At 39.5% G+C, this 27370-nt stretch overlaps 1 protein-coding gene across 3 annotated transcripts in view; it reads left to right on the top strand.

Moving 5' to 3' along the window:
- adgrl1a (adhesion G protein-coupled receptor L1a) overlaps window positions 1-27370 on the top strand; it is a 259597-nt gene that overhangs the window by 218447 nt on the left and 13780 nt on the right. For all 3 annotated transcript variants that reach the window (XM_051714890.1, XM_051714891.1, XM_051714892.1), the window contains 11 exons: window positions 761-941; window positions 8215-8337; window positions 9006-9211; window positions 10511-10684; window positions 11427-11636; window positions 14054-14274; window positions 18273-18339; window positions 19717-19808; window positions 19937-20105; window positions 23151-23306; window positions 23456-23552. In XM_051714890.1, the coding sequence (XP_051570850.1) occupies window positions 761-941; window positions 8215-8337; window positions 9006-9211; window positions 10511-10684; window positions 11427-11636; window positions 14054-14274; window positions 18273-18339; window positions 19717-19808; window positions 19937-20105; window positions 23151-23306; window positions 23456-23552 (1696 nt within the window). The remainder of the gene's footprint in view (window positions 1-760; window positions 942-8214; window positions 8338-9005; window positions 9212-10510; window positions 10685-11426; window positions 11637-14053; window positions 14275-18272; window positions 18340-19716; window positions 19809-19936; window positions 20106-23150; window positions 23307-23455; window positions 23553-27370) is intronic.

Below are 27370 nucleotides of genomic sequence, written 5' to 3'. Positions count from 1 at the left end.
AAAATAAACACCAACAGAACTCCGATACAAGCCGGAGGTTGATTTCAGCTGTTCAGCGATTTCTTTCTTGTCACATAATTACATAATTTAAACTCTAATCAATATTTTTTGTCCATGTGTTTATTTATGTGGTTAGTAGCTGTGTAATAAGCAGGATAATGTACAGTCTGCCGGTTGTTATCGCAAAATAGACCCCAGGCTTCACACTGGCATCCTGATTACCCTGTCAGGGGTTTATTTGATGATAACAACTAGCTGACTGTACATTATCCTTTACATGTATATATACAGTATATATTCTAACAAGTATTTTTTTGTATCATGGCCCTTTAAAGGTGTAACAATGAATAGCTGCTGTACGTTTTATAATGTATTGTACTATTTATGAAATTTTATAAATCCTTACATTGTGGCATTATGACTGCCTTTACATATATAGGCTTCATAGAAAGTGCAAGCCATATTTTTATTACAAATGTCTACCTGAGATGAATTTTATTAACTACAGGAAGTTTGTTTTGTTTCTGGAGTCTGTGAGTGAGTGTATATGTGAGGCTTCTAGAAGCCCTTAGTCTTGCCCTTAACTTAGGCTGTCTTTTAGCACTCATGTAGTTCATAATGGCCTTTAGGCTGTTGCTCCTCAGTAGAATATAAGTCAGTCCTTATATAAGATTCACAGATGTAAAAGTCATATTGTGTGATCTCTGATGTCTAGTGTAATTATAATGAACTGTAACTATATGTATGTGTGTCTGCGCAGGCGGTGGTGCAGACGGTGGATAATCTGTTGCGTGTGGAGGCTTTAGAGTCATGGCAGGACATGAACAGTACGGAGCAGGCACACACCGCCACCATGCTGCTAGACGTCATGGAGAAAGGAGCCTTCCTGCTGGCCAACAACATGTACAATAACCATTTCTCCGACCATGCTGCCAATGTCGGTGAGTACTAATTTGTATGGGTTTGTTTACTCTCCAGTGTTGGGGAGAAACTAACTTTTAAAGTGGCGACAAAGTGTTTAATTTTTGCGCTTCTAGTGGTACCAAAAATAAAGTTTCAACAGGCAGTCCCATCCCAAACTTATGCCATTGGTTGAGCTAATGTTGCTGTGTCAGGCTGTTTGGTCACATCGTTACACTTTTCAACCTACAGATATAGTATTTATAGTTGACTCTGCACATTAAAGTGAGATAAGAGAAAGTATTTAAACTTTATTTTTATGTAGTTTTGTGACAAAAGCTGTTTATTTATTTAAAATGTTTTCTAGTAACAAGCTACAGTATATTTTTTTAACAAGTAGTGGTGTAGTGTGACAAAACGCCACATTTTCTTTTTCTTTTTCTTATTTTTTCTTTTTTTCTTTTTTATCTCATATAAATGCAGCTGTATAACTGAATGAGCTGTGGCATTCATCAAATATGCTTGCCTAGAATGTCCTCTTGCCCTCAAGTAGCATTTGGATGTCATATTCACTGTGGCAAATTATTCATTTCATTTAAAAAAATTTAATATTTATTATTTTGAGTCATCACTTAATCAGTAATACTATATTTTGGCAATTAATTCAGCCTTGATTGCTTAAGTACAAACTCCAGTCCATACAAACTTTTCTGTAGCTAATTCATTATTTCACAGTATTTTCAATTTCACTCATATGTCTGTTTTTTTGTTTTTTGTTTTTTTTCTCTGTAACACTTTACAATAAAGTTCCATTCGTTAACAGTATGCATTAGGTATCATGAACTGCTAATTAACAATATATTTATTACGGCATTAATTAATCTTTGTTAATGGTAGTTAAAAAAACTACAATTGTTCATTGTTAGTTCATAGTGCATTAACTAATGTCAACAAATACAACTTTTGATTTTAAATATGTATTATTATATGCTGAAATTAACATTAACTATGATTAATAAATGCTTAATAAGTATTGTTCATTGTTAGTTCATGTTAACTAATGTTGTTAACTGATTTTAACAAATGGAACCCTATTGTAAAGTGTTACTGGCTCGGTAACACTTTACAATAGGGCTTTGTTTGTAAACAATAGTTAACTCATTAGTTAACATGAAATAATAGTAAACAATGCTTTTACCACACTTATTTACCTTGTTAAATATTTATTACTAATATACTAATATTTTTTCTACTTAAAAGTTGTAAACAAACTAATATGATCTAACATGAATTAAAAATGAGCCATTGTATTTTTATAACATTAACCAAGATTAATAAATGCTGTAAATAATCATTGTTCATTGTTGCAAATTTCATAATACCTAATACGTTTACTAATGTTAACAAATAGAGCTTTATTGCAAAGTGTTAATTGTGGCTCTAATGCAGCAGTTTACCTAAAAACTTGAACATTATTCTGCTGCTGCTTTGCAATACTGGTATTTCCTTTGAAATGCTGTTCTGATTTTTCAAGAATCGATATAGCATGAGAGATATAAAATCCCCCCCCCCCCCCCGGCCCCTTTAAATAGCCTCAGTGTAATTAGTTACTTTTGTTTGTGGCTTGTAGCATAACTACTTTTTCAAAAGGGCAGCTTGACTGTTACTTAAAGGTGCACTCCGTATTTTTTTGAATATGTCATCGTGGACTTACAGTGACACCTAATGGTGTGGATGCAGCATCATTCAAATGAATGATGTTAATGATTGTTAAAACATTGATTAATTGGAAATCAAGCCAGCAGATGTTAATAAGGCAGTCTGCTCAGAAGAGAATGCACCTATTCTGTGTGTGAACGCACAGAGACCCAGGCAAAAAAAGCCCATCTGCTGCAGACAGTGGATTCACAGGGAAATAAACACTTCTCTTTCAAGCTACTACCAATAATAATCAAAGGGTACTCGCCATATCCGTATGCTTCTCCATAGCATCGGAAGTAATAATCCTGTAAAGCAAACGTCAAAGTAAACAACAATAAAAACATGCAAGTACATAGCAAGGTAGCAAATACTCACCCTGCCACTTACCTTAAATATATATAAGAGGAGATATCACTGCGAAAACCTCAGATCATTGGGTACTCGCTACAATCAAAAACGGGAACAGAATCCAGTTTCAGAAACGCCCTCCTCCTTTACTATGGTCAGGGTCCCAGCCCAGGCACAAGTCTTATCCAAAGAAATCACTACTGTCTTGAAAAAAAGGCAATTTCACAGGTAAGCCCCAGTGAACAGCTCACTGGATTTTATTTGAACTATTTCCTCGTGCAGAAGAAAGGTGGTGGACTCTGACTCATTTTAGACCTGAGACAGCTGAAAGGTGTTACTTTTCAAAATGTTGACTACCACACAAATTTTGGAGGTCATAGAACCAGGCGAGTGGTTCACGTCAATAGATCACAGCGACGTGTATTTTCATGTGCCCATTTATCCAGAACACAGGAAGTTCCTCTGCTTTGCTTTCCGGAACCAGGCCTACCAGTTCAAGGTCCTCCCCTTTGGCCTTTCCCTCTCTCCTCATGTCTTCACCAGAGTAGTGTCGGCCACCCTTCATCCTCTTCAGGTGGAAGGCCTAAAGATTCTTCCATACCTGAATGACTGGTTGATCTGTGCACCATCTCGTTGTCAGGTCATGAGAGACACAGAGGCTGTTATTAAACATATACAAGATCTGGGGTTCATGATAAATTAGGAGAAGAGCACTACCAAACCACAGCAGCAGGCAGTATTTGTCAGGTTAGTTTTGAAATCCTTGATGATGACAACTTCTCTGGCCCCACAGGGAGTGGCAAAATTGACTAACCTGGCACAATCTTTCCACTTAGGCAAGTGGACAGAGTTGGTTCAGTTCCAGAAGTTAATAGGTATGATTGCTGCAGCAATATATGTGGTACCCCTGGGGCTTCTCAAAGCATGGCCACTGCAGTGGTGGATCAACAAGTTCCGATTTCACCCCAAATTACACAGGCTATGAAGTTGAGGATCACATGGAAATGCATTCAGGTTTTGCATCCACGGAGGAACAAGAAGGTGTGGTCTCAAGGGGTTCCTCTGGGGAATATCCTGGCGAGGAGAATGGTAGTGACTACAGATGCTTCCCTGACTGGATGGGGAGCTGTTTGGTAAGGCAGAACGGTCAGGAGTTTGTGGGTGTTTCCCTGGACCATGGAGAATGCCAATGTGCTGGAGTTGAGGGTGATCCACCTGTCCTTAAGGGGCCAGATTAGCATGTCCATGTAAGAACAGACAATATGTTGGCAGTATATCATATCAATCACCAGGGTGGCACCAAATCACTGCGTTGCCTCCAGGAAACCAAGAAGCTTCTGTTTTGGGTCTTACCAAGATTTGCCTCACTCAAAGCAGTTTACATACCCTGGGCTGTAAACCAGGTGGCCGACCTCCTGTCTCAGACCGGCCTCTTCTGGGGGGAATGGTGGTTACACCCAGAGGGGATACATCTTAAATGGACTCGGGGGGCCTGGGTAACTCAGCGAGTATTGACACTGACTACCACCCCTGGAGTTCAAATCCAGGATGTGCTGAGTGACTCCAGCCAGGTCTCCTAAGCAACCAAATTGGCCCGGTTGCTAGGGAGGGTAGAGTCACATGGGGTAACCTCCTCGTGATCGTGATTAAGTGGTTCTCGCTCTCAATGGGGCGCATGGTAAGCTGTGCGTGGATCGCAGAGAGTAGCATGAGCCTCCACATGCTGTGAGTCTCCGCGGTGTCATGCACAGCAAGCCACGTGATATGATGTGCGGACTGAAGGTCTCAAAAGCAGAGGCAACTGAGACTTGTCCTCCACCACCCGGATTGAGGTGAGTAACCACGCAACCACGAGGACCTAGTTAGTAGTGGGAATTTGGCATTCCAAAATTGGGGAGTGTAGAGCCGAGGAGGACGGGGCCGGGCTGGAATGAGACACACCCGGTCCCCAATCAGCCTGATGGGGCGCGCGAGGGATAAAGGCGGCCGGGGACGACAGTTCGAGAGAGAGAGAATTGCAGGCAGCTGTACTGTGTGGTTTTGGTTGTGTGTTTTGTTTAAATTGTTTATTAAATTATTATTTATATTATTAAGCCAGTTCTCGCCTCCTCCTTTCCACTGAACCCCCTTACACTGGTGCCGAAACCCAGGAAGGAGGAGGGATTCCCGTCGCAGAGTCCTCGACACTGCCGTCCACCCAGGGGAGCACCGCTGCCGTCAGACGGGGGACGGAGTAGCCCGACCACCCGGACGCGGGGAACGGCCGCCGTCCACGAGGCGAGTGGGGATGGGACTCCCCGACCGCCTGGAGCGAGGGAGCCACTGCCGGGGGTGGAGGAGTGCCCTGCCGTCCCCTGGGAACGTGAAGGTGTCGAGAGAAGATCGCCGTCCGCGGGGGGAGGAGGGAAGCGACTCCCCGACCGCCTGGAGTGATAGGGCTGCTGCCAGGGGCGGAGGAGTGTCCCCACGGGACGCCGGGAACGCGGAGGGGCGTTCTGTCTGCTGGGGGTCCGAGGTCTGACTCCGGTCCGCCCGGGGAGGAGCGGCTGCAGTCCACCTGAGAGGGTGGAGTAATGATTGAGGACCACACGACGGCACATCAGAGAACCGGTGAGTTTCTTTTTCTCTCTCTCCTCTCTCTCTCTCTGTCGCTCCGTGTTGGCCTTTCCCTTGCCATTTTGTTGTTGTTTTTCCCCTCCTGTCTCCTCCTCGGTCAAGGAAGGCAGGGATGACCCGCCGGCAGTCGGGGCGTAAGGCACGCCCCCCCCCCCCCCCCCCGGAGAGGAAGGGTGGGGGATGTGGGGGATGTACGTCATGCCGGGGGCTCCGGGCTGGAATGAGACACACCCGGTCCCCAATCAGCCTGATGGGGCGCGCGAGGGATAAAGGTGGCCGGGGACGACAGTTTGAGAGAGAGATAATTGCAGGCAGCTGTACTGTGTGGTTTTGGTTGCGTGTTTTGTTTAAATTGTTTATTAAATTATTATTTATATTATTAAGCCGGTTCTCACCTCCTCCTTTCCACTGAACCCCCTTACAGGGAGATAAGGGGATTAAATAAAAAATGAATAAATAAATGGACTCGGTTCTGCAGAGCCCACACCGACATATTTGCATTGGCCGAGACAACCCACTGAAAGATGTGATTTTCACTGAGCAGCCAGGGTGGACCTTTGGGACTAGATGCACTAGATCTCAAGAGTGGCCAGGAGGATTGTTATATATTTTTCCTCCCCTATCCTTGATTCCCCATGTGCTTAAAGAGTGCAGTTGGGCCATTACAGGATCTTACTGATCGCCCCCAAATAGCCAAGGAGACCTTGGTTCATATTTCTCCTACATCTGATGCAGGGCCGTCCATGGCCATTACCAATAAGAGCAGACCTTCTCTCTCATAAACAGTGCCATTACTTAAGTAGATGGCATGTGTTCTCAACATGGTGTCAAGACAGAAAACTGGACCCCACTAAATGTGGTATTAATTCTGTTCTCTGCTTCCTTCAGTCGCTCTTTGACTCGGGAAGGAAGGTCAACATGATAAAGGTTTATGTTGCAGCTATCTCTCAGTTTCATGGCTTGGTTGAGGGCTTGACCATTGGAAAACACACAATGGTGTCTCAGTTCTTTAAAGGGGCACAACGTCTGTGCCCAAGGAGAATTTTAAGATCACCATCGTGGGATCTTCCCACAGTCCTACACTCTCTGACCAAAACCCTGTTTGAACCATTGACCAGGCTGACCTTAAATCACTAACATGGAAAGCAGTTTTCCTCCTTGCTATCTGTTCTGCCAAAAGAGTGGGTGAGTTGCATTCCTTATCAGTGATTGAAGACTGTCTTAGATGGAAGGCAGATTACTCTGGAGTTTCCCTTTGGCCAAATACGTCTTTCCTACCTAAGGTGTTTAATTCTAGCACAGTCAAACAAGTAATTGGACTCAGAGCATTTCAGCCAGACCACTTCACCTGGGTTCAGGGTTTGATCTTCCCACCTTGTGCCCAGTCCGAGCACTACGAGCTTACATTGAACATACATGGCCTCTGCGACGTTCACACTCTCAGCTATTCTTGTGTTTCAATAAGAAGTGTGCTGGCCAGCCATTTTCGAAACAACGTCTGTCACACTGGATAGTGGATACTATTGCGCATGCATATTCCAGTCCCAGAAAACCTGGTGGCTCATTACGCCAGAAGTCTGGCCACATCATGGGCAGCACTCAAGGGGGTGGCACTTACTGACATCTGTACAGTGGCATCGTGGAGCTCACCTTGTACATTTACTAAGTATTACAGGGTCAATGTGGCAGACCCAGTTACACTTGGATTCACGATTATGCTCTCAGCTGCTAAGCAGGGATGTGAGGAAGGAGAAGCTTCCGCCCTCATGACCGTGATGGTACTAGTCATCCAAGGTAAGACCGTGGTGACGGTCTGAGTGAGGTCAAAATAGATTGTAAGTTATGTCTATAACTATGGATCTATGAGACCGAACGATGACCGTTTTAATATTACTCAAATATGCATAAGTGATATATCTTGTATACAAGTTATTTTTAACAGTAGCCTAATTAATTAACAGTAATCAAACAATTCACAAATTCGTACTAAACACAGCCTAAGTGTATTAAAATACACTGAACTAAGAATATTTTAAGAGGAAGATGCCAATACTTGCATTCCTTAAGTGTATTAATGTAAATAATATTTAAACAATAGGCTACATGCACATTATTTGGAGTTGTTTTGCAATATTCATGTTAACGATTAATCAATTAATTGATTGTTAATTTCCAAGACAATCGATTGTGAAAATGTCTGAAAATGTACATCCCTAATTCAAACACAGTAGTTTTCAGTTATCGATGCCATTGTAGAGATTCATTTAATCTATGAATAAAAGTGTTCAATATCAGGACGATTACTGAGATTACGTGAGTACTATTCAGCTGGTCATGTGGTTCTAATATGGCCACCCCCATGAGGGGATCCTCTCAATGTAGAATAAAACAGATTTTATAATGTTACTGATATGACTGGAGTCTTCATATCATGTACTGTAAGTGGTCATTATTTTATACAGATTTGCTATTCATTTCTTTCGAAGTAAAACATTTTTAATGAGGAAAAACAAAACTGTGTGCACCTTTACACAACTTTCAAAGTAGCAACCACAGCACTGATACACATTGGCCTAAAATATGTATTTATAAATATTTATTATTACAGTTCAAACTCTAAGTGTGTGTGTGGTTTTTGTGTGCATTTAGATCTAGAGGTGCGTGTACTGAACACAGAGACGGATTCTCAGGATTTGTCCTTCCCTCAGAACAGCCCCAGCGACAGCAGCATCCAACTCTCTGCCTCCACCTTCAAACAGTACAGCCGCAATGGTCAGTCACATCTCCTTCTCTCTCGCCCCACATCTCGTCATCATGCAGGTTCACTGAAGCTTTGCGAGATTTCCACTCCAGTTTACGCGGTTATTGGTTGATAATAATAAAGCTAATCAGATTAACAAAAGTGCTGAGACTATTTCTTCCCTGATGGTTTCTTAACGGCGCTCTTAATAGAACAGCCCGAGAGGCGAGTAGATTATTATCATTTTCAGGCTGATGGAGCAATATCACCACTCTTTTTTTCTCTCCTCTTTTCTCCCTCCTTTCCCTGCATCTCCTATGCTCCTCCATTTCTCTGCTATCTTATCCCACCATCATCTCCTCGCTTTTTTCTGTCACTTCTGCTTTTTGCCTCTTTTTCAAGCTGCATCGTCGTTCCCTGCCTCATCTGGGCTGTGGGGGAGGGGGGAGTGAGATTAGTGTGATTGAAACAAACGCACATGAAATATTCATACAGAATACAGAGGAAACAGATTGAGTGAGTGAATGCTCAAGGGCTGAATGTTCCATTGGCCTCCATATTAAAATCCCTTCATCCCACAATCACCCCCCCCCAATCCAACTCATTTTAACCTTCACTCAATTCACGCTACAGCTCCCTTTTCCTCTTAGTTGTTATTCATATCCTTCTGCCACTCAATAACTCTCTTTTTTCCGTACAGGCCAGGTGAAAGTGGTCTTTGTGCTCTATAAGAATCTGGGTTCATTCCTCTCCACTGAAAATGCCACTGTGAAGATGGAGATGGAGGCGGGGCCTGGTGGGCGGGGCCTGGCGGTGAATTCACACGTCATCGCTGCGTCAATCAATAAAGAGTCCAGTCGAGTGTTTCTGACCGAGCCTGTGGTATTCACACTTAGACATTTACAGGTATATAAAACCTGCATTTTATGTTTTATTATTAACTCCAAATGCTGAATCTGGTGTTCACATGACGGAAAATTGCTGTTAAATGAAGAGTTTTCCCGAAAATGACATCTTTTTTTCATAATTCACTCACCAACATGTCATTACAACTCTGTTCTTTCCTCCATGAAACACAACATTTTTTTACGCAGAATGTCCAAGCTCCTTGTATTTTTACTGTTAAGCTCCAAAAAAGGCAAAAAAGTACCATTAAAGTATCATAAAACAAGAAGTAGTCCACATTACAAGTCTTCTAAAGCCTTAAAATAGCTTTAGGTGCATCTCAAACCACACACTTCTGCACTATTCTATGCCATTTTGCAGTTTAAGTAGTGCGAGAAGTATGTTAACACTGAAAATGCAACAAAAATAAGTGTACTATGAGTACCTGGATGGTGAAATACGGGACACATTGTGCTGTCAGCGCACACGGTTTGCTATACGTAGTGGAAGAGGCGGAGTTATTTGGCTGCATTGCTGGTCTGACAAAACAGTTGTAAATAATGGAGAATAGTAGTAACTAGCAAAACTTCAGTAAAGACAGCACCTTACAAATTTGAGTTGAATGCTTTACCATCATCCCACACTGTGTAAATATGTACATTATTTGAGATATAAGTGTTGAACTGAGGCTGGCTAATGCACTAAAGCTAGTGGCAACACATCGCATGCGTTTGAAACGTCACTTCCATCACCTGCTCTATGGTGAATGCTTCTGTGTAGTGGGACCCAGCTTATGTGTCCGCAACAGACTTAAATTTCTCATTTGCTGTCACATATATTCAAACTTACCGCATCGTGATTGGTCATGTGAGAACCAGTGGTGTTAGCTACCAATGACATCAAACTTGGCTTGACAAATCTAATGGCACCATTTTGAATTAAACAAAAGCGTAAACGGGATTTTATAGCTTGATTTTTAGTGAATTTAGACTTAAATTGTCTGTTCCTCACACAAATGGAATGGCTTTTCGTTGTTTTTGGAGCTTAGCAGCATAAATCACCTTCCACATTTCCATTGTATGGAAAACTGAAGCATGGACATTCTTTCTTACATCTTACTGTAGTTTGTGTTTCACGTAAGAAAAAAATCATGGGTTTGGAACAACATGAGAGTGAGAAAATAATGACAGAATGTGCATTTTTGGCTGAAAATACTCCCTTAAATTAAAGCTAAAGACTGAAAGCGACTGCTAATATCGAATTACTTCCTGTATCTCTGCCTGTTCGTTCCCTTGTCCTCATGTCCTTGTGTCTCTGCAGCTAGAGAATCATTTCAGTCCAAACTGTTCATTCTGGAACTACTCAGAACGCTCGATGACGGGCCAGTGGTCGTCGCAGGGCTGCAGACTGATGGAAACTAACAGCACGCACACCACCTGCTCTTGTAGCCATCTTACCAACTTCGCTGTGCTGATGGTACACCATGAAACTGATGTAAGATCACATGCACACATATTCCTTCTTTAAATTTACCACAGGCTTACAAAATAAATCTGATTATTGCTGTCGTACACATGAACACAGAGTTCACTGTACCACTGCACACAGTATTTCAATCCAGTTTAACAAGCAAAAATGTGCTGAAATATCCCAGTGTCATGAGTATTTTAATTAAGATATTGTTGTTATTTTTAGCACCTTCTTACTATGTAAATTGGGCCTATTATCGAGCGCAACTTACTGTACTTGAAAGGCATACATCTGATCCCCTTGATGCAGATTTAGACATATGGTGCTGAGGAGGAGGAGGGAGCTGCAGTTAAACTGGCTTACCTTCAAACAACTTGAGCAAATCAAATGTTAAAGTTTTACGTGTTAGAGATCAGCTTGCACCATGAAGAGTTTCATGCCTGAACTTTGAATCATTTGCATAATTTCGTTTGTGAATCAGGTGCCAAATCTATGATGACAGCACATGCAAATAAACACTGTCGTCTGTAAGACACAAACACACACATACACAACACTAGACCACACAAACAAATGCACAGCAATTTCAGCTTGACATTTACTGGATTTTCATATGTCCTCTGTAGAAGTCACTCTCCCTCAGGCTGCCTATCAGTATATACCATTTCCTTATCATTTTCCTTATCCATCTCTCTCTCTCTCTCTCTCTCTCTCTCTCTCTCTCTCTCTCTCTCTCTCTCCCTCCCTTCCTCTGTCTGTCTCTCAGTATCAGGGAAGGATGCATGAGTTGATTCTCTTTGTGATCACGTGGGTTGGTATTGTGATTTCGTTGGTGTGTCTCGCTATTTGCATCTCCACCTTCTGCTTTCTGCGAGGCCTGCAGACCGACCGCAACACGATCCACAAGAACCTCTGCATCAACCTCTTCATCGCTGAGCTCCTCTTCCTCATCGGCATTGACAAGACACAGTACCATGTGAGTATTGCAGCAACAAAAGCCAAATTGAACCATACACTGTCCATGTCTAATGATATATATTGCTCTCAAATGTATTTGAATGAATTGCTTTAAAATAATGTATATGACATGTAAAAAGGATTCCCCTGGGAAAAAGATTGTGAGCCTCTGATATTATTCATAGTACACACAAAAATGGCATGAGCTGGTGAAAATTGTCAGTTCCAAATTTATTTGGTTTCTATTTTCCAGGAGTCAAGGTAGACATGTTTTCATCATTATGTCGGGAACCAAAGATGTTTTTACAAGTTAACAGACTGCTACAATGAGCACTTCTGACGAAGAGCTTGTCGTTAGATTTGCTAAAGTTACCTGGTCCATTGCATTGATTTTTATTTCATTATTATACATTTTTTTTTTTTTTTTTTTTAAATAAATGTTTTTTGAGGCACTTACAGAAGTAGCTATTAAACTAGATTTCCACAAGCAGAACTGTATATTTCACATTGCAGGGGCATAGAAACAATTCAAAAAGTGGAAGGGGGCACATTATAAATCTCATCAGTCTCTCTTCACATATATGATACGGTTTTAAGTGCTTAGTTGCCACGGATACACTCATATGAGATACCATTTGAAAGCTTAAAAGCTTAGCTTTACAGATAAGTCAGTCCCTCTACAATACATTAAAATCATAAAAGTCAAAAAAGGTGAACAGTTAGGTCTAAAACATTGTGATAACTCTGAATATAAAAATGCATAATTTTGCTGAACATCATACTGCTGAACAATGTGATAAAATTACAATCAGAACTAGGGATGTGCACAGTAGCTGTTTGTAATATTCGGTTAACCACGAGGGTTCACAACACTCATAGATCCTTAAATGATAAAAATCACTCAAATTAATAGTCAAACAAAAATAATCAAATATCACTGTCTGCAACATAGTATTCTTAACCAATGGAAAACCAAATGTAATTTAAGTGCCAAACCTGATATGTGCTCTGCCTGAGCAGGTTCACATTTCCGTGAGGCATCGAAGGCTAGGGTTGTCATGTGCGTTACACTGCTGCGTTTTATTAACCTCTTTGAAATGCTTTGATTTTTAAATGGTTTAGCATTGAACTTGTTGAATTATTGTCTGCACACCAAAGTAAAAGAAATAAAAAACATTGGCTTCCCATTAAAAAAGTGTCAAAACTTTACCAGGTGTAAAACAAGCTTGAATCATGTGTAACAGTGTAACAGTCACATGAAATCCTCTTTGCAACCTGAACTTCTTCAGAACATCAAATCTTTGTGACACTTTCGCTAAAAAAGCTACACGCAGCACAATGAATGATAATCGCGATACGTTTATAATTACTGAAGTACTCTTTAACTTGACAAGGTGTCTAAAAATGTGTCGGTTCGGCACGGTACGCTAAAAAAAGTGAGATGCAGCACAACAGTCAAAGACATGCGTCCAACACGTTAACACAGAAATATTTTTTTTTAAAACAGAGCAGACGTGCACAAAAACATGTGTGAACAGCCCCTAACTCGCCCTATACTTGAAAAACTGGCCCGAACCTGACTCAAAACCTGACAGTTTGTCAGAACTCATCGGGTTGAAGACCTTTATTGCACATGTAGAATAACTGAATAGGGATTTTTGTATTGGAAAACAGACTCGTCAAACGGTTAACCGAATGGCGACTATCCGTGCACATCCCTAAACAGAACATATTATACTGTCTGTTCATATATTAATGTTTAATGTATAGTTATGAAGATTAGGTCTTTGATCCAATTAAATTTCACGGTGGGGTTGCAAGCAAGTCAGTGACAAATGGTCCTGCCCTTTCGCTACTTCTGGAATATTTACATGGAAGCGCTATTATTGCTTTTCACATTAATTTTCTGTCTATTTTGGACATGGTGTCAGAGTTATGTTCGATTTCAGATTTACCCACCCCTCAACGTCACATAAAATACAAACTGTGATTTACATTTCAGTCAGATGGTGCACTGCAAAAATCGTTTTCTTAGTATTTTGTTTTCTAATAAATATATCTAAACATCCTTAAAACACGATACATTTACTAGAGAAGCAAACTGAAATTAGATTTTAAATCTTTTATCATTTTGTTTCTCAATTTAATGTATCTTGTTTTGATGTTTAGATATTTTTACTGGAAAACAAGAGAAAAATACTGATTAAGAAAAAATTTTTTGCAGTGTCGTCCTCGGTCTGAATAAGCTGCTTTGTGGACCAGATTTTATGCCAATGGTCAAAGTCTGGCTTCATGAATATAGTCAAACTCAACATATCATTCTACAACTCGGCACTCTGCACTTTATAATACCTCTTTCCTCCTCAAATGTCATTCCTTTTCATCTGATCTCCCTCTCTCTCTAACCCCCTCTTCCATCTCTTTGTCTGTACGCAGATCGCGTGCCCCATTTTTGCTGGCCTGCTGCATTTCTTCTTCCTGGCAGCGTTCTCATGGATGTGTCTGGAGGGAATCCAGCTCTACCTGATGCTGGTGGAGGTGTTTGAGAGCGAATACTCCCGGAAGAAATATTACTACCTGTGTGGCTATTGCTTTCCTGCCCTAGTGGTGGGCATCTCAGCCGCCATCGACTACCGCAGCTACGGGACTAAGAAAGCGTACGTGTGAAGCAGTCCATTTGCACTCACCCGTACAATGGCCAATGGTTTTTGAGCAGGGGCCAAGACCCCTTTTTAAAGCATTTGTGTCATTTAAATGGATTCCAGTAAAGTGGCTCTCTGGGAATTTTAAAATCTATAAAAAAGTGCACCATTGTCCATCACCAGGGAACGTACACTTAGATTTGCTGCTATCACGTAGATTGAGTCCAAAATCTTTGTGAAGTTGACGATCATTTAAAGTCATGCTGTTATGCGATGCTATTCTAACCAAGGTCATCATGTCAATTATAAAGGAAGCCATTTAAAGGTGCTTTAAGCTATTTATTTTTTATTTTCTTTTTCTTTTGGAATAGCACAGAAAAACCTGACAGATATCACTGAAATAGGTGTCCTGAGAACACACCTGTCTTTGTCATGTAATGAGTAAGAGGAGCTACCCACCAACCTGGAAATATCAGGAACTAACTTTCTAAAATTGTGAATTGTAGGCCTGGAAAACCACAAGTCATGGAAAATTGTAGTCTAAATATACATTTTTCTAGTTAAGATCAGATATAATTTTTTTTTTTTTTTTTTTTTTTTGTGAGAGATCTCTATTTTTGAGAGCAATAAATCAATCAAAATGAAATCACTTTTATTGTCACACAACCATATACACAAGTGCAATGGTGTGTGAAATTCTTGGGTGCTTTTCCGATCAACATAGCAGTCGTGACAGTGATGAGACATATACCAATTTACAATAACATCAGATTAACACAACACAATTTAAAGTCTAATATACACATAATTACACACAACACAATATACAAATTATAACATACACTGTACAGTATACAATACACACAATATAGATACACATTATTCAATAAAAAAAGTATATATAGTATATATAGAATGTACAGTAGTTTGTATTGTACTGTATTGACATTCAGGCTGTCGGTTGATAGTAAGTTGTTAAGTCTGGTGTGAGATATAAGAGTAAGAGTAATAAAATGACTACATAGCTACAATAGCTACAAAACGAGTTTTAAAAATTATTTTCAAGTATTTATGAAATCCTGCATTAAAGTAATGTTCCGGGTTAAGCTCAATCGACAGGATTTGTGGCATAATATTGATTACCACAAAAAAAGTTTTACTCATCCCTCCTTTTCTTAAAAAAAGCAAAAATCTGGGTTACAGTTGTAATGCTGGGTTATTGGAGTGGAAGAGGAAGAGAGGAGACGCAGGAGTAAATACTTTCAATCTTTTAATAACAATCGCTGGATTGGAAAAAACAATAAAGCTAAACATCACAATCTAGTAACGCAACGTAACACTTCAAGGACTGACAAAGGAATGAACAAACCAGGAGGGTGTATATACAAACAATGACTGATGATGGAATGGAGGACAGGTGAGGAGGGTTGGAAGCAGATGGAAGTGATGAGGGCAGTGGATTCTGGGAGATGTAGTCTGGAGGATAATTTCAAAATAAGAGTCCTAGAAGAACATGAGGGAGACAGACTGTGACATTACTGGGACGGTCGAGTCTACAGGCTCTTGCTCTGGCTCTGGCTCGTTGACCGTGGCATGGGTGGGCGCTGGCTTGTTGACTGTGGCAGGCGCAGGCGCTGGTTGTGACCCAGGGTTCCCGCCATAATTCACAGCATATGGGGGATCTACCACCGGGACTTGGTGAGGGTCTTCCTTGTGGGTCGGTAGAGGTGAGAGGAGATGTAGGGACAGCGTGGCTCGGACATATTCCAAAAAGGGTTCTCCACTTACGGAAGGGCTGTGGGATGATGGAAGTTCAAGCCCATTCCATAAATGGCACAGAGGTAGGGGTCCGAGACAGTGGTGGAAGAGATGAGTTGGCAGAACTTGATGGTGTAATCCAGGAGAGGAAGTTCTTGTTGATATAAATCCATAAGTGAACCGGTCAGCTCCATGACTCTTGTAGGTCTGGATTATGCCACACATGCTGTCGAATGAGATTCATTTAAAATATTTGGGTTTGCTGACATTTGATTGGCTGACATGTCTATGGAGGGTGGAGCTTTTAGAGAGAGGGGTGGGGTTGAAGAGATAGGGTTGGTCTTATTCAGTGGAAGTCTTAGCAAAATGCTGAAAACGCTTACAACACCTTTAACCGCGCTGATTATTCTGTGTGTATTGTGTGTGCAAGTGTGGAAAAACAGCACAGCTGCAAACTTTTGAATGTTGACTACAGTGCAGAAAATGAGACGCTGACTCAGTGTACTAATGATTAAAAACTGAGCTTAACCTCCAACTAGACATTTTATTAGCTTGTTTCTAAACAAGGATATGACAAAATATACATCATGATGATGTTAGTGATAATATTTTGGTTTTGGAAGTTCACCAAAAGGACAGACCGGGGCCAGTTGTCACAAGGACTAAATCTTAGTAGCTGTAAAGTTTTGACTCAAAAGTTCATAAAATCCATTATCATCAGGACAAGGGTATTTTTCATAAATGTCAGGTCAGGTTGGGTTATGTTGTCACTGAAGGTCAACATTCGGTCAATGAACTGTATCAGGGGTGTCCAAACTTTTTCGGTCTGGGGCCAAATGCAGAAAATAAATTATGTGCCGTGGGCCGCATCGCTGCAATAATTTTATAAATGGCTAGAAGCTACTAGATTGGCACTATGCATAATCTTTATATTGTACGCATAATATTATGCAAGTTTTAATCATAATTTGTGCTCTATGGTATGCTTGTGTAGGCCCTACATTTAAATAAAGGATAGGGTATTTTACAAAGAACTCTTTTAATGGATCAGTTATGCATCTTATACAAAATATTATACTCATTTAACATTTTTATCTTTTTGACATCCATTCAGTGGCACTGCAAAGAGCATAGATCTGCTACTGAGTGTTGGGTGTGACCCATCACAATAATCAGAATCAGATAACATTCTATCACTTTTTGAAGTGATGCAAGGAATAACTTTTTATTTTTCAAGGAATTACTCTTTATAGCTATACAATTATAACTTCTATTCTGTTGTGACATGCATTACAAATACTATTTTAATTTGATCATAATTATCGGATTCATTTGATTTTGTAGATGTGCATGTGCAAGCTGAGCGCACGCATCAGGCACAGATGTGCAAGTGTTTTAAGCGCTCTCTTCTACAGTATGTCCTCACTCAAATGGCGCTGGGAAGCCCGTGAATCATTTTTCTTGTTTCAATGAAATATCAGAATGAACCAATTAATTACAGTATACTTCCCAATGCTGCAGAGGGCATTCTAGAAGAGTATGTTCGGTTAGCGTGTCTCTGTGCATGCTCAATAAACTCTGTTTAGCCGCTCGCACAACAACAGCTCTACTCAGTTGTATGATGTGAGGTATTGGGGCATTTTAACAAGAACAAGTACATTAGTAAAGTATCTAACCTGATGTCAATCCTTTAATAAATGCATCATTCTTTCTGTGTGGTGCTTCTTCTTTGGATATAAGGAGTATTCCAAACTCCTTTTGAACTCTGCCAGTGGATGAAGCTGGTGACGACACAGAATGTTCTAGCGGAGAAAATGCGCTGTGAATAGCGGATGCATGTGATAGCGACATCCGGTGCCCAGAATATGAATTTCATATACTTTCTCCATTGTGGGCTTAATTCTGTTCTATTTCTAAAGTCTCTCACGGGCCACATCGGGGCAGTTGGAGGGCCGCAGATGGCCAGCGGGCCGGACTTTGGACACCCCTGAACTGTATCTTTTTTCATGGGCTTTGTTGAAAAAATCTTTGTTGTTGTAAAGACTGAAAATGACTTTCCAAATTACACCTAAACTGAGAAATATTCGCTGAAGTAAATAGTGAGACAACTAGCCCCGGTCTCCACACTTTCAAAGCATTTCAATAATCTGCTACTTTGCAATGTTCGACAAGATTTCGACAGTGATGAAGTAACTGTTCTTTATACAGTAAAATGTCCCTGATAAACTTGCCGTGTGTGTGTTTTGTTTGTGTAGGTGCTGGCTGAGAATGGATAACTACTTCATCTGGAGTTTTATTGGCCCGGTGTCCTTCATTATCATGGTATTGTTCTCTGCAAACGTTCTGTGCTTTGCTCACAGAGTTTGTTTCTTTTTTTCCTCAAAAATGTGCTGTGCTAGTCATATCAAACAAAGCACTTTTGTTCACCTATGGATCTGTTGCTGCTGACGACTATGTTTTTGGCTCTAATATGCTTTATATGAGTGTGGAGTTTAGATTAGTTTTTGATATGAGAACTTGCTGACATTTTTGTAATTACAGTATATTTTACTAATGCGCTAGCTCTGTTTTTGTTATTAGTTTTTGATTAAGTAAGTTTTGTGTCTGCTAATGTAAGTCTTTAAAAGTTATTTTCTTACTTGCATTCTTAAAGAAACGTTGTTTAAAGACCCTATTAAATGTTTTGAAGAACACAATATTCTTTTCTTTATTAATCTGTTTTCTAATGAAATAGGAATTTGGGCAGGACATATCAAAAATGCACATTGCAATATGATTCAATTCATCATGATGCATCATGAGACAATTGGATTGTGATTGACATTTCACTTTTAATGAAATTTTGATTTCATGGGGCCTGTAAGGTACATCACCAAGATCTGGTTGCAACAAACCCTTAGTAGTTAAGAAAATGCTTAGTAGTTTAGAAAAAAATATAATTGTAAGGCTGTTGTCAGTAAGGGATATATTACTGTATCTTAAAGGAATATTCAGGTTCAATACAAGTTCAATCCACAGCATTTGTGGCATAATATTGATTACCACAAAAATTAATTGCAACTTGTCCCTCCTTATCTGTAAAAAAAGGCAACAGTTGAGGTTACAATGAGGCACTTACAATGGAAGTGAATGCGTTACATTTTTTGAGGGTTTAAAGACAGAAATGTGAAGCTTGCAATTTTATAAAAGCACTTACATGAATTCTTCTGTTAAAACTTGTGCATTATTTGAGCTGTGAAGTTGTTTAAATCGTAGTTTTTTATAGTCATTTTAGGTTTTAAGGGTTTGTTGACATTACATCATCATGGTAATGAAATTAGCTATAACTTTACACAGAAAAGGTTAGTGAGTGATTTTATTACACTAAAATCATGTTTACATGCATATAGTTTGTCTTGTGGCTGTACTTATGAAAAAGTGAGTATTTTAACATTCAAAAATTGGCCCCATTCACTTCCATTGTAAGTGTAAGTAACCCACATTTTTGCTTTTTTTTTTTTTTTAAAGAAAAGGTGGGGTAAATCACAAATTATTTATTATTATTTTTTATTTATTTTTTGTGTGTGGTTATCAATATTATGCCACAAGTGCTGTCGATTGAGCTGAACTTGTATTGAACCCGGAATATTCTTTAAGGGGTTTCTTGCAAACCAAGCCCTGACCTCTCACAAGATCTGACCTCTGACATTTGACCTTTAGTTAAACCTGGTGTTCCTCATGATAACACTTCACAAGATGATCTGCAACTCATCCGCCCTCAAGCCCGACTCCAGCCGCCTGGACAACATCAAGTGAGGGTTTTTGCTGCTAAAATTCACAAAATTTACAGTATCTGTGAACTTTCTGTTCTGTATTTGGTAAATGAGATCAGTCTTTCCTGACTGTGTGTATATGTGAATGTTTGCATGATTTCCCTCAGGTCCTGGGCTCTGGGGGCTACTGCTCTGCTCTTCCTCTTGGGTCTGACCTGGGCCTTTGGCCTCCTCTTCATCAATGAGAACACAGTCATCATGGCGTACCTCTTCACCACCTTCAACGCTTTCCAGGGCATGTTTATCTTCATCTTCCATTGCGCTCTACAAAAAAAGGTCAGCACCAGTTATGTTTTAAATGCAGATGAACATTGGGCAGAAAAGGGCCCCAGAAGTTAGGCATATGTTAGGGTTAGTCTATAGTCATTATATCTAAATCAGAAATAAGTGTGTAATTTCTGCTCAAGTACCAGCACAAAAAAACAATAGCAAAATTAATGCTGAATTTCAAATTCTTGTTTGCTATTGTTCAACCAAACAGGGGTATATACCTTTTTTTTTATTTTTTTTTTAATAAATATATCTAACAGATAATATCATTTATTTTTAGCATTAGAACAGTATCTGGCATAAAGTGATAAGGATCTGAATTAGGGTGAAAGCATTGTTCAATTTACACAAATTACGACTAATAAGAACAGAAACACCCTAATTAGTCAAAAACAGTGCTTAGCAATATTTAACAAAAGTTTTACCTATGTGCAGCAAATCAGTGAATTAATTTAAAGCTACACTATGTAACTTTTGGCCCTCTAGTGGTTAAAACATAAAACTGCATGCGTCTTGCGGAAGAACATTATTTTGGTTATGGTTCGGCTCTGCTTCTCTGCGTGGATGAATGTGGTTTGAGGCACCAGTGTACGCTGGATACAGGACATCTTATCAGAGCGAAAGAACAAATAAATAACGAAAGAAAGGAATAGACGGATATCCGAAAATATGTCATCTGAGCAGATCAGTGCCATATCTTATGCTGTTGTTTTGACTTATTGGAAACATTGTTGTTTTGAAATAAATGACGTTACAAAAGTTAGGCAACGTTTGTTAACATTAGACACAATGCTTGCTAGTCTGATAAGGTCAAATGTTGTAAAGTTTTTATAACTGCAGGATTTTCTGGGCAAATAGACCATGATAGTAACTAATTTATAGATTGTCATTGTTACCAACCAGTGGTCAACATCATTTCAAGACTCACATGTCCTTGGGAAGCCTAGGACTAAAGGATTTATTTAAATAAATGATTGCTGTTATAAAGAAAATTGTCACAGTCTGTCTCCCTCATTCTCTTCAAGGACTCTTATTTTGAAGTTTTCCCCCGGACTCCATTTCCCAGGATTCACTGCCCTAATCACTCCTATCAGTTCATTATCATCTGCACCTGCCTTCTATTCCCTCCTTTGTTTCTCAGTGTATAAATACCCTCTAGTTTTGTTAAGTCTTTGCCAGTCCTTGAAGTGTTTCGTTATGAGGTGTTATGTTGTGATTAGTTTGAATGTTATAGATTTAGTGGTTTTTCCAGCGTTTGTTCCACTCCAGCGTTTACTATTGTTGAGCCTTTCTTCTGTTTCCACTCCTGCGATTGTCCTACTCCAACGTTTATAATTAAAAGATTAAAAGGAATCTACTCCTGCGTCTCCTCTCTTCCTCTCCAAGACACCCACGTTACAAAAATACACACGTGTGCTTGCAAGTGAAAAGTTCTGCACCGATTACAGTATAATTATTGTATTTCACTACACACACATATGTATGTGTGTGTGATTACACAACTATACATAAACCATATCAATAAAATATCTTACCTGTTGAGTAATAAAAAAGCCATCACTGGTCGCTTTTAAATCCTTTCAGATCTCTGATTTGCCAACACCTCTGCAAAGCCAAGCCGATGTTGATTCGGGTTTTATTACGAACTCTGACGCTTTCCCTTTTTGCTTGTAGACTCTGCTCTGTTCAGGGTTTCTTTGTTTTTACAACCAGTGATTCCCCAGAGGTTTGCCGTTTTGAATGATCCATTGTAAATTTTTCTTGTTTGTGACAACAAACTTTCAGCTTCAGCTACTCAAACACACGCTACAGTAGCCGGATCTTATTTTCTCTGTGTACGCATATGACGTCAACACGCACGGGTGAATTACATATATATGCGATTTCTCACGAAATCCGTCCCGACAGCTCTAAAATATTTATAATATAATATCATTATTATAGGTTTATCAAAGTGTATTTGGGTAAAGACATGGTTTGGAAGATGGATTTTTGTTGCACTCTCTCATTAATAACATTTTGTTTCATAGTGTAGCTTTAAATGAACTTCCTAACACTACATATGAGAAATGGAATGCACATTCGATTATTGCATCAGCTCAGCTGGCAGTAGAGCTCAGCTGGCATTCATTTTCTCCACAGACAAATAGATTTTTTTAACAATAACTCAATAACCTTTAATGACAGACCTACCATGAGCTCTGAGGTTGTTAATCGACAATATATGAGTCTGTTGAAGCTATCAGTCTGCATTATTTCAACTCCATTTTTAAAAATCGTGTTTAATAGCAAAGTCCTGGTGAACAACTACTCTACCCATGATCGTGAATAGAAAGATCCACCATCGTGGCAAATAAACCACATTAAAAGAGCTCTGCAGCGACCGCCCAGTCCCATTACGCACTGTAAATGACGCAGTCGAGTTAGTCTCACTACATTCTCAAACTACTTATATTTCGTATATATTTAAACATTATGCAATAAGCTTAAAAACATGTTGTTTCTATACCTAAAATCAACAACTTTAAATCAATAGTTTTATATTTTTCCATCAATTTTAATTTGATTACCTCATTTACAATGCTTTTAGGGATTGTAGTTCATTCCCTAATTAAAGACATTAGGTTAAAGATATTATGATCGTATACTAATTTTTTTGCTTTAAATCAAAGTTTAAATTGTTTCAATTCACCTCGGAGTTGGTTGGTTTGGTTTATGACTAAGCTATAAATAGCTATAGGTTTTTAAATAACTCTTTTATGAAGAGTAATAAAAATAAAAATGAATAGTAAAAATAATTTGGGAACCAAGATGGATAAAAAAGTGGATTGGCACTGCTGTGCTCTATTCCATTTGGTGCCACTAATGGTGCAGAAATTACACACTTAACCTTTAAAAACAAGAGACGCCTATAGTATGGCCTCATTTAGATACAGTAGCTAGATTAACTTGTGTGTGTATGTATGTGTGTGTGTGTGTGTGTGTGTGTGAGTGTGTGTGTGTGTGTGTGTGTGTGTGTGAGTACTAATGCTATGTGTATGCGTGCTTCAGGTGCATAAGGAGTACAGCAAGTGCCTGCGTCATTCTTACTGTTGCAGTCGCACATCTACTACAAGCTCTCATGGATCGCTGAAGAACTCTGCCCTGCGCGCCAACAACCGTTACTATACCAGCAGCCAGGCACGCCACACAGCGGTGCATAGACAGGTAACACATCTGCATATGCATACAGACAGCATAACAATTTTTTTGTAGACTTCTGTTGTATCTCACATAACATTTCCATCACCTCACCTACTCATGTTGTAGAGTGCTTCATAGTAAAGAATAATTGTCTGTCCATATGTTCGTTGCAGAGCAGAATCCGTCGTATGTGGAACGACACGGTGCGGAAACAGACAGAGTCCTCCTTCATGGCCGGAGACATCAACAGCACCCCCACCCTCAACCGGGGTGAGACGCTCCTTCACCTCCTCAGTTTTATCATTTTTATTTTCCCTGTCCATGTGTTATAACAATTATTTATAAATTTTTTCGCAAAATGTGTGTTTTATTATTTTTTTTTGACAATTTGCCACCCTTTTTCTCAACCATTCTTTTTTTTTTTTTTTTTTCTGCTGCTGCACCTTTAAAACTATCTAAACATTCTCTTCACATGTGAAACGAGTTGCAGCTTTTTCTGTGCTCACAAATGAGCTGCAGGTTTTGTCGTTGGGTCCAATGTCGTTTCTTATCCTTTAATAACAGACACTTAGCATAGCCTGCATTACATAGAGAAACAATCTGCACTGTAAAAGTAGGACTGAAATGAACGTGGATCTTTTAAAAAAAAAAAAAATAGACATGAGGTGCTCCTTTTTAATGATGCAATCCTTCAGAATGATAGGCAAAGTGGCAGGTGCTACACACAGCCAGAAACAGCCCAGGTTTTGACAGATTTTGCCTCATTTTGCTCTTATCATTAGTTCATCTGCTGTTTAGGAGTAATAGTATCTATCCAGCTTTCTCCATATTACCTCATCATGACTGGGTGGGCCAAGTTTCTGAATACCTACTTGGTGTCATTGATGTGTAAATGTGGGCGGTCACACTATATGTTAATGTTTTTAGGGCTTTGATGTCGTAAATCTAAAGATTTTTGCTGCTTAGTTTAAAAAAAAGGGGCCTTTTTTCACCTGGGGTGGAAGATTTGAGTTCAGAAAGTTACAGTATGGTATCATTGCACGATGAAGTCTTTTATCACAAACGTTTAAAGGAATATTCAGGGTTCAATACAAGTTAAGCTCAATCAACGGCATTTGTGGCTTAGCCTAATTATGATTAACAAAAAAATATATATTTTCAACTCGTCCCTCGTTTATTTGAAGAAAAAGCAAAAATTGCGGTTGCAGTAAGGCACTTATAATAGAAGTGAATGGGGCCAGTCCATAATGTTAAAAGAAAATACACATTGTTTCAAAAGTATAGCCAGAAGACATAAATGGGCAACCAGTATTTTTTTCTCTGGTATTGCTGGTTAAGTTAGTCAAAAAGCCTACTTTTTTTATTTCAGTACTCAATCAGCATACTGTAAAAGTTAAAAAGGAGACATTTAAGAGAGAGACTGAGTGAGAGAGAGAATACAAAAGCAGGCCGTTTCCATCATGGAGTATGGCGTCATTGCCGTTCCCATTATCACAGGGATTGGTGTTTGTGGGTGAACAGGGGAGTCGACGACAAAGAGGCAGCAGCTAAATCAACTGCCACTCTTTATGCTAATTCTATCCATTTTGTTTTTAATGAAGTGATTAGCCGGCGAATGAACGGGGAGTAATTACTCTAATTGAGGAGAATGACAGGAGCGTCCTCACAACAGTGTGCCGACTGTTGCTTTCCGGGGACTTTAATCAAAGCGAGACACAGAAAGTATGAGACGGAAAGGCAAATCTAAACCATATAGCTGCAGAAAAAGAAAAAAAAATAGAGTAGAATATATTTGAGAGAGAGGAAAAAGGGATGTTTTTTTTTTTTTTTTGCACTGTTGGAGAAAAGTTTTGTGGCTGTTGGTAGAGTGAATGGCAGTTGGCAGTAGAGAGAGAGGTGTAATGAAAGGGCGTGTCTGCATGCACGGTGGTGTCTTTATCACATTCAACTCCTATATCTCTCATTTCCCACTTCAAAACCGTGTGAAGACTTTTCTCTCCTTCCGAGAGTCGACTTCTTACCGTTACCGTTACCTCCCTCCCCTCTCCTCCCGTTGGCCTAGATTTCCTTTCACATTTCAAACTGTGTTTGCATTTTCACACAAGACACTCCTGTTAGATATTTAGAAGAATTAAGAGCTAAACAATGTGCGTAGTATGTGTGCAAGTCCTAAAGCACAGAAACGATATTTTGACACATCTGATTTTTTGGTCCCATCTGTTTACATTCACTTTAGACAAAACAGACTGTGCTTACAATAACCTTTTCAAAATGTAAGATCAAAATGTTCCAACTATTCCCCCGGTGTGATTTTTTTAATGCGCAAAATGTTATAGAATGTATCACATTCCGAATTCTATTGTGATGCTTGTCAGAAGCAGACAAGCTGGAGGACAGAGTTTAGGTGAGTAGTTTAAAAGATTTTACTCCTATGATTAACAGGTAGGAATTCACATGCATTCAGCAACTTCACTTGAGCCTGTCTGTCAGGTCACAATGAAAACAAATTAAAGCTGAAGTGTTTAATTATTTACTTTCTCCAAATCCCGGTTTAAAAAAAGGTTGATTTTTCCTGAAAACTGGCTTTTTGGTGCTATCTAAACATTGTTCTTTTTGTTTAAGCATCCCGATCAGCCTGACATAGCAACATTGTCTCAACCAATGATGTGAGTTTGGGGTGGGGTTATCTGTTCTTTTGGCCAATGGAAGAAAGTTGTGTTTGAGAATCCTTATTATTTTTTACAAAACAATCATTATTTTTCCAGTAGAACGCAACAGTGACTGCTTACTTTTTGAGAAGGGTACAGCTGCAGACAGAGCTCCAAAAAGGGGCGGTAGCTCCACATCACCAGCAAAGATGTAGGGAGCCCCTTACCTAACCCTTTCCCTAACCCTAACCATCTGTGGAGGTGTTGCCTCCTTTTGGAGTAGGCGCAACCCCCTTTTGGAGTAACCACGCCCCATTCTAAAGAAACCACACCCTATTTTGGAGATTCCGCCCACATTTGGAGATCTCTGGCCTGTAGCTATGCCTACTTGCACTTTTTCCCCCCCTTTTTTTTTTTTTTTTTTTTTTTTTTTTATAGGGATTAAAAAAAATTGTCAATAAAGAACCCTTAGACAAGAACCAAACCAACCAGCTCTAAGGTGAATCACAATATTACAAACTTTGATTTGAAGCAAAAAAGGATTTGAAAATCAGACAAAAACACAAAGGTACAAGACTGCGTACTTACCGTCTTCCATGAGCGCATGAACTACTATCCCATAATTAAAAACTATTGGTTAAAATTTTTGGATTTTAAGTATAGAAACAAAATATTTAGATTTTATTATAACACAATTAGATATATAAAAATATTTAAGTCGTTTGAGAGTGTAGGGAGTCCGACTCAATTGCATCATTCGCAGTGTGTCATGAAAGTGAACAGTCGCTGCAGGGCTCTTTTGCTCTGGTTTGTTTGCTGCGCTTATCTGATTGATGGATTTTCCCCCTCAGAATTCACAGGGTGGTGAAGTTCTCACAACAGGAATTCTGCTATTAAATACAATTTTTTTAAAAACAGATAGCTTTAACATAAGCATTTACAATCAATTATCAATCTCTGAGCTCATGGTAGGTCTGTCTTTAAAGGTTTAAAAAAATATTAATATTGTTAAAAATCAAGTCATCTGTGCAGAAAATGAATGGGCTTTTTCTTCCGGAACCAGACAGATGCGCTCTGTTCCACTGGGTCATGAAATTACATATTTTAGCTTTAAGAGGAAAATCGAAGTGTTTAGACGTAGGTCAGATGACCAAATGTCAATTATGTATCAGAATGTATCACATGTATTTGATCTCAGAAGCGCCGTTTACATGCATGAAACGACCAATCTGTAAAAAACAAAACAAAACAAAAAAAAACATGGATAATGTAATATGTAATAATGTAATATGATCATGTAAATGCGGCCAAGAGAAAGTGTATGCGAGCGCGAGCAAGTGCACGTCTAAAATTAATTCTTGAGGCGGTCCTCTCTGATAGATGATTAGGTTGCACTTTGCCTCAGTCCATTCGATGTCATACTGGCCTCTTTTTAATTTC

This window comes from Myxocyprinus asiaticus, chromosome 13 (genome assembly GCF_019703515.2).
Source record: "Myxocyprinus asiaticus isolate MX2 ecotype Aquarium Trade chromosome 13, UBuf_Myxa_2, whole genome shotgun sequence".
Taxonomy (NCBI): Eukaryota; Metazoa; Chordata; class Actinopteri; order Cypriniformes; family Catostomidae; genus Myxocyprinus; species Myxocyprinus asiaticus.
This window is presented reverse-complemented; position numbering and strand designations above follow the sequence as displayed.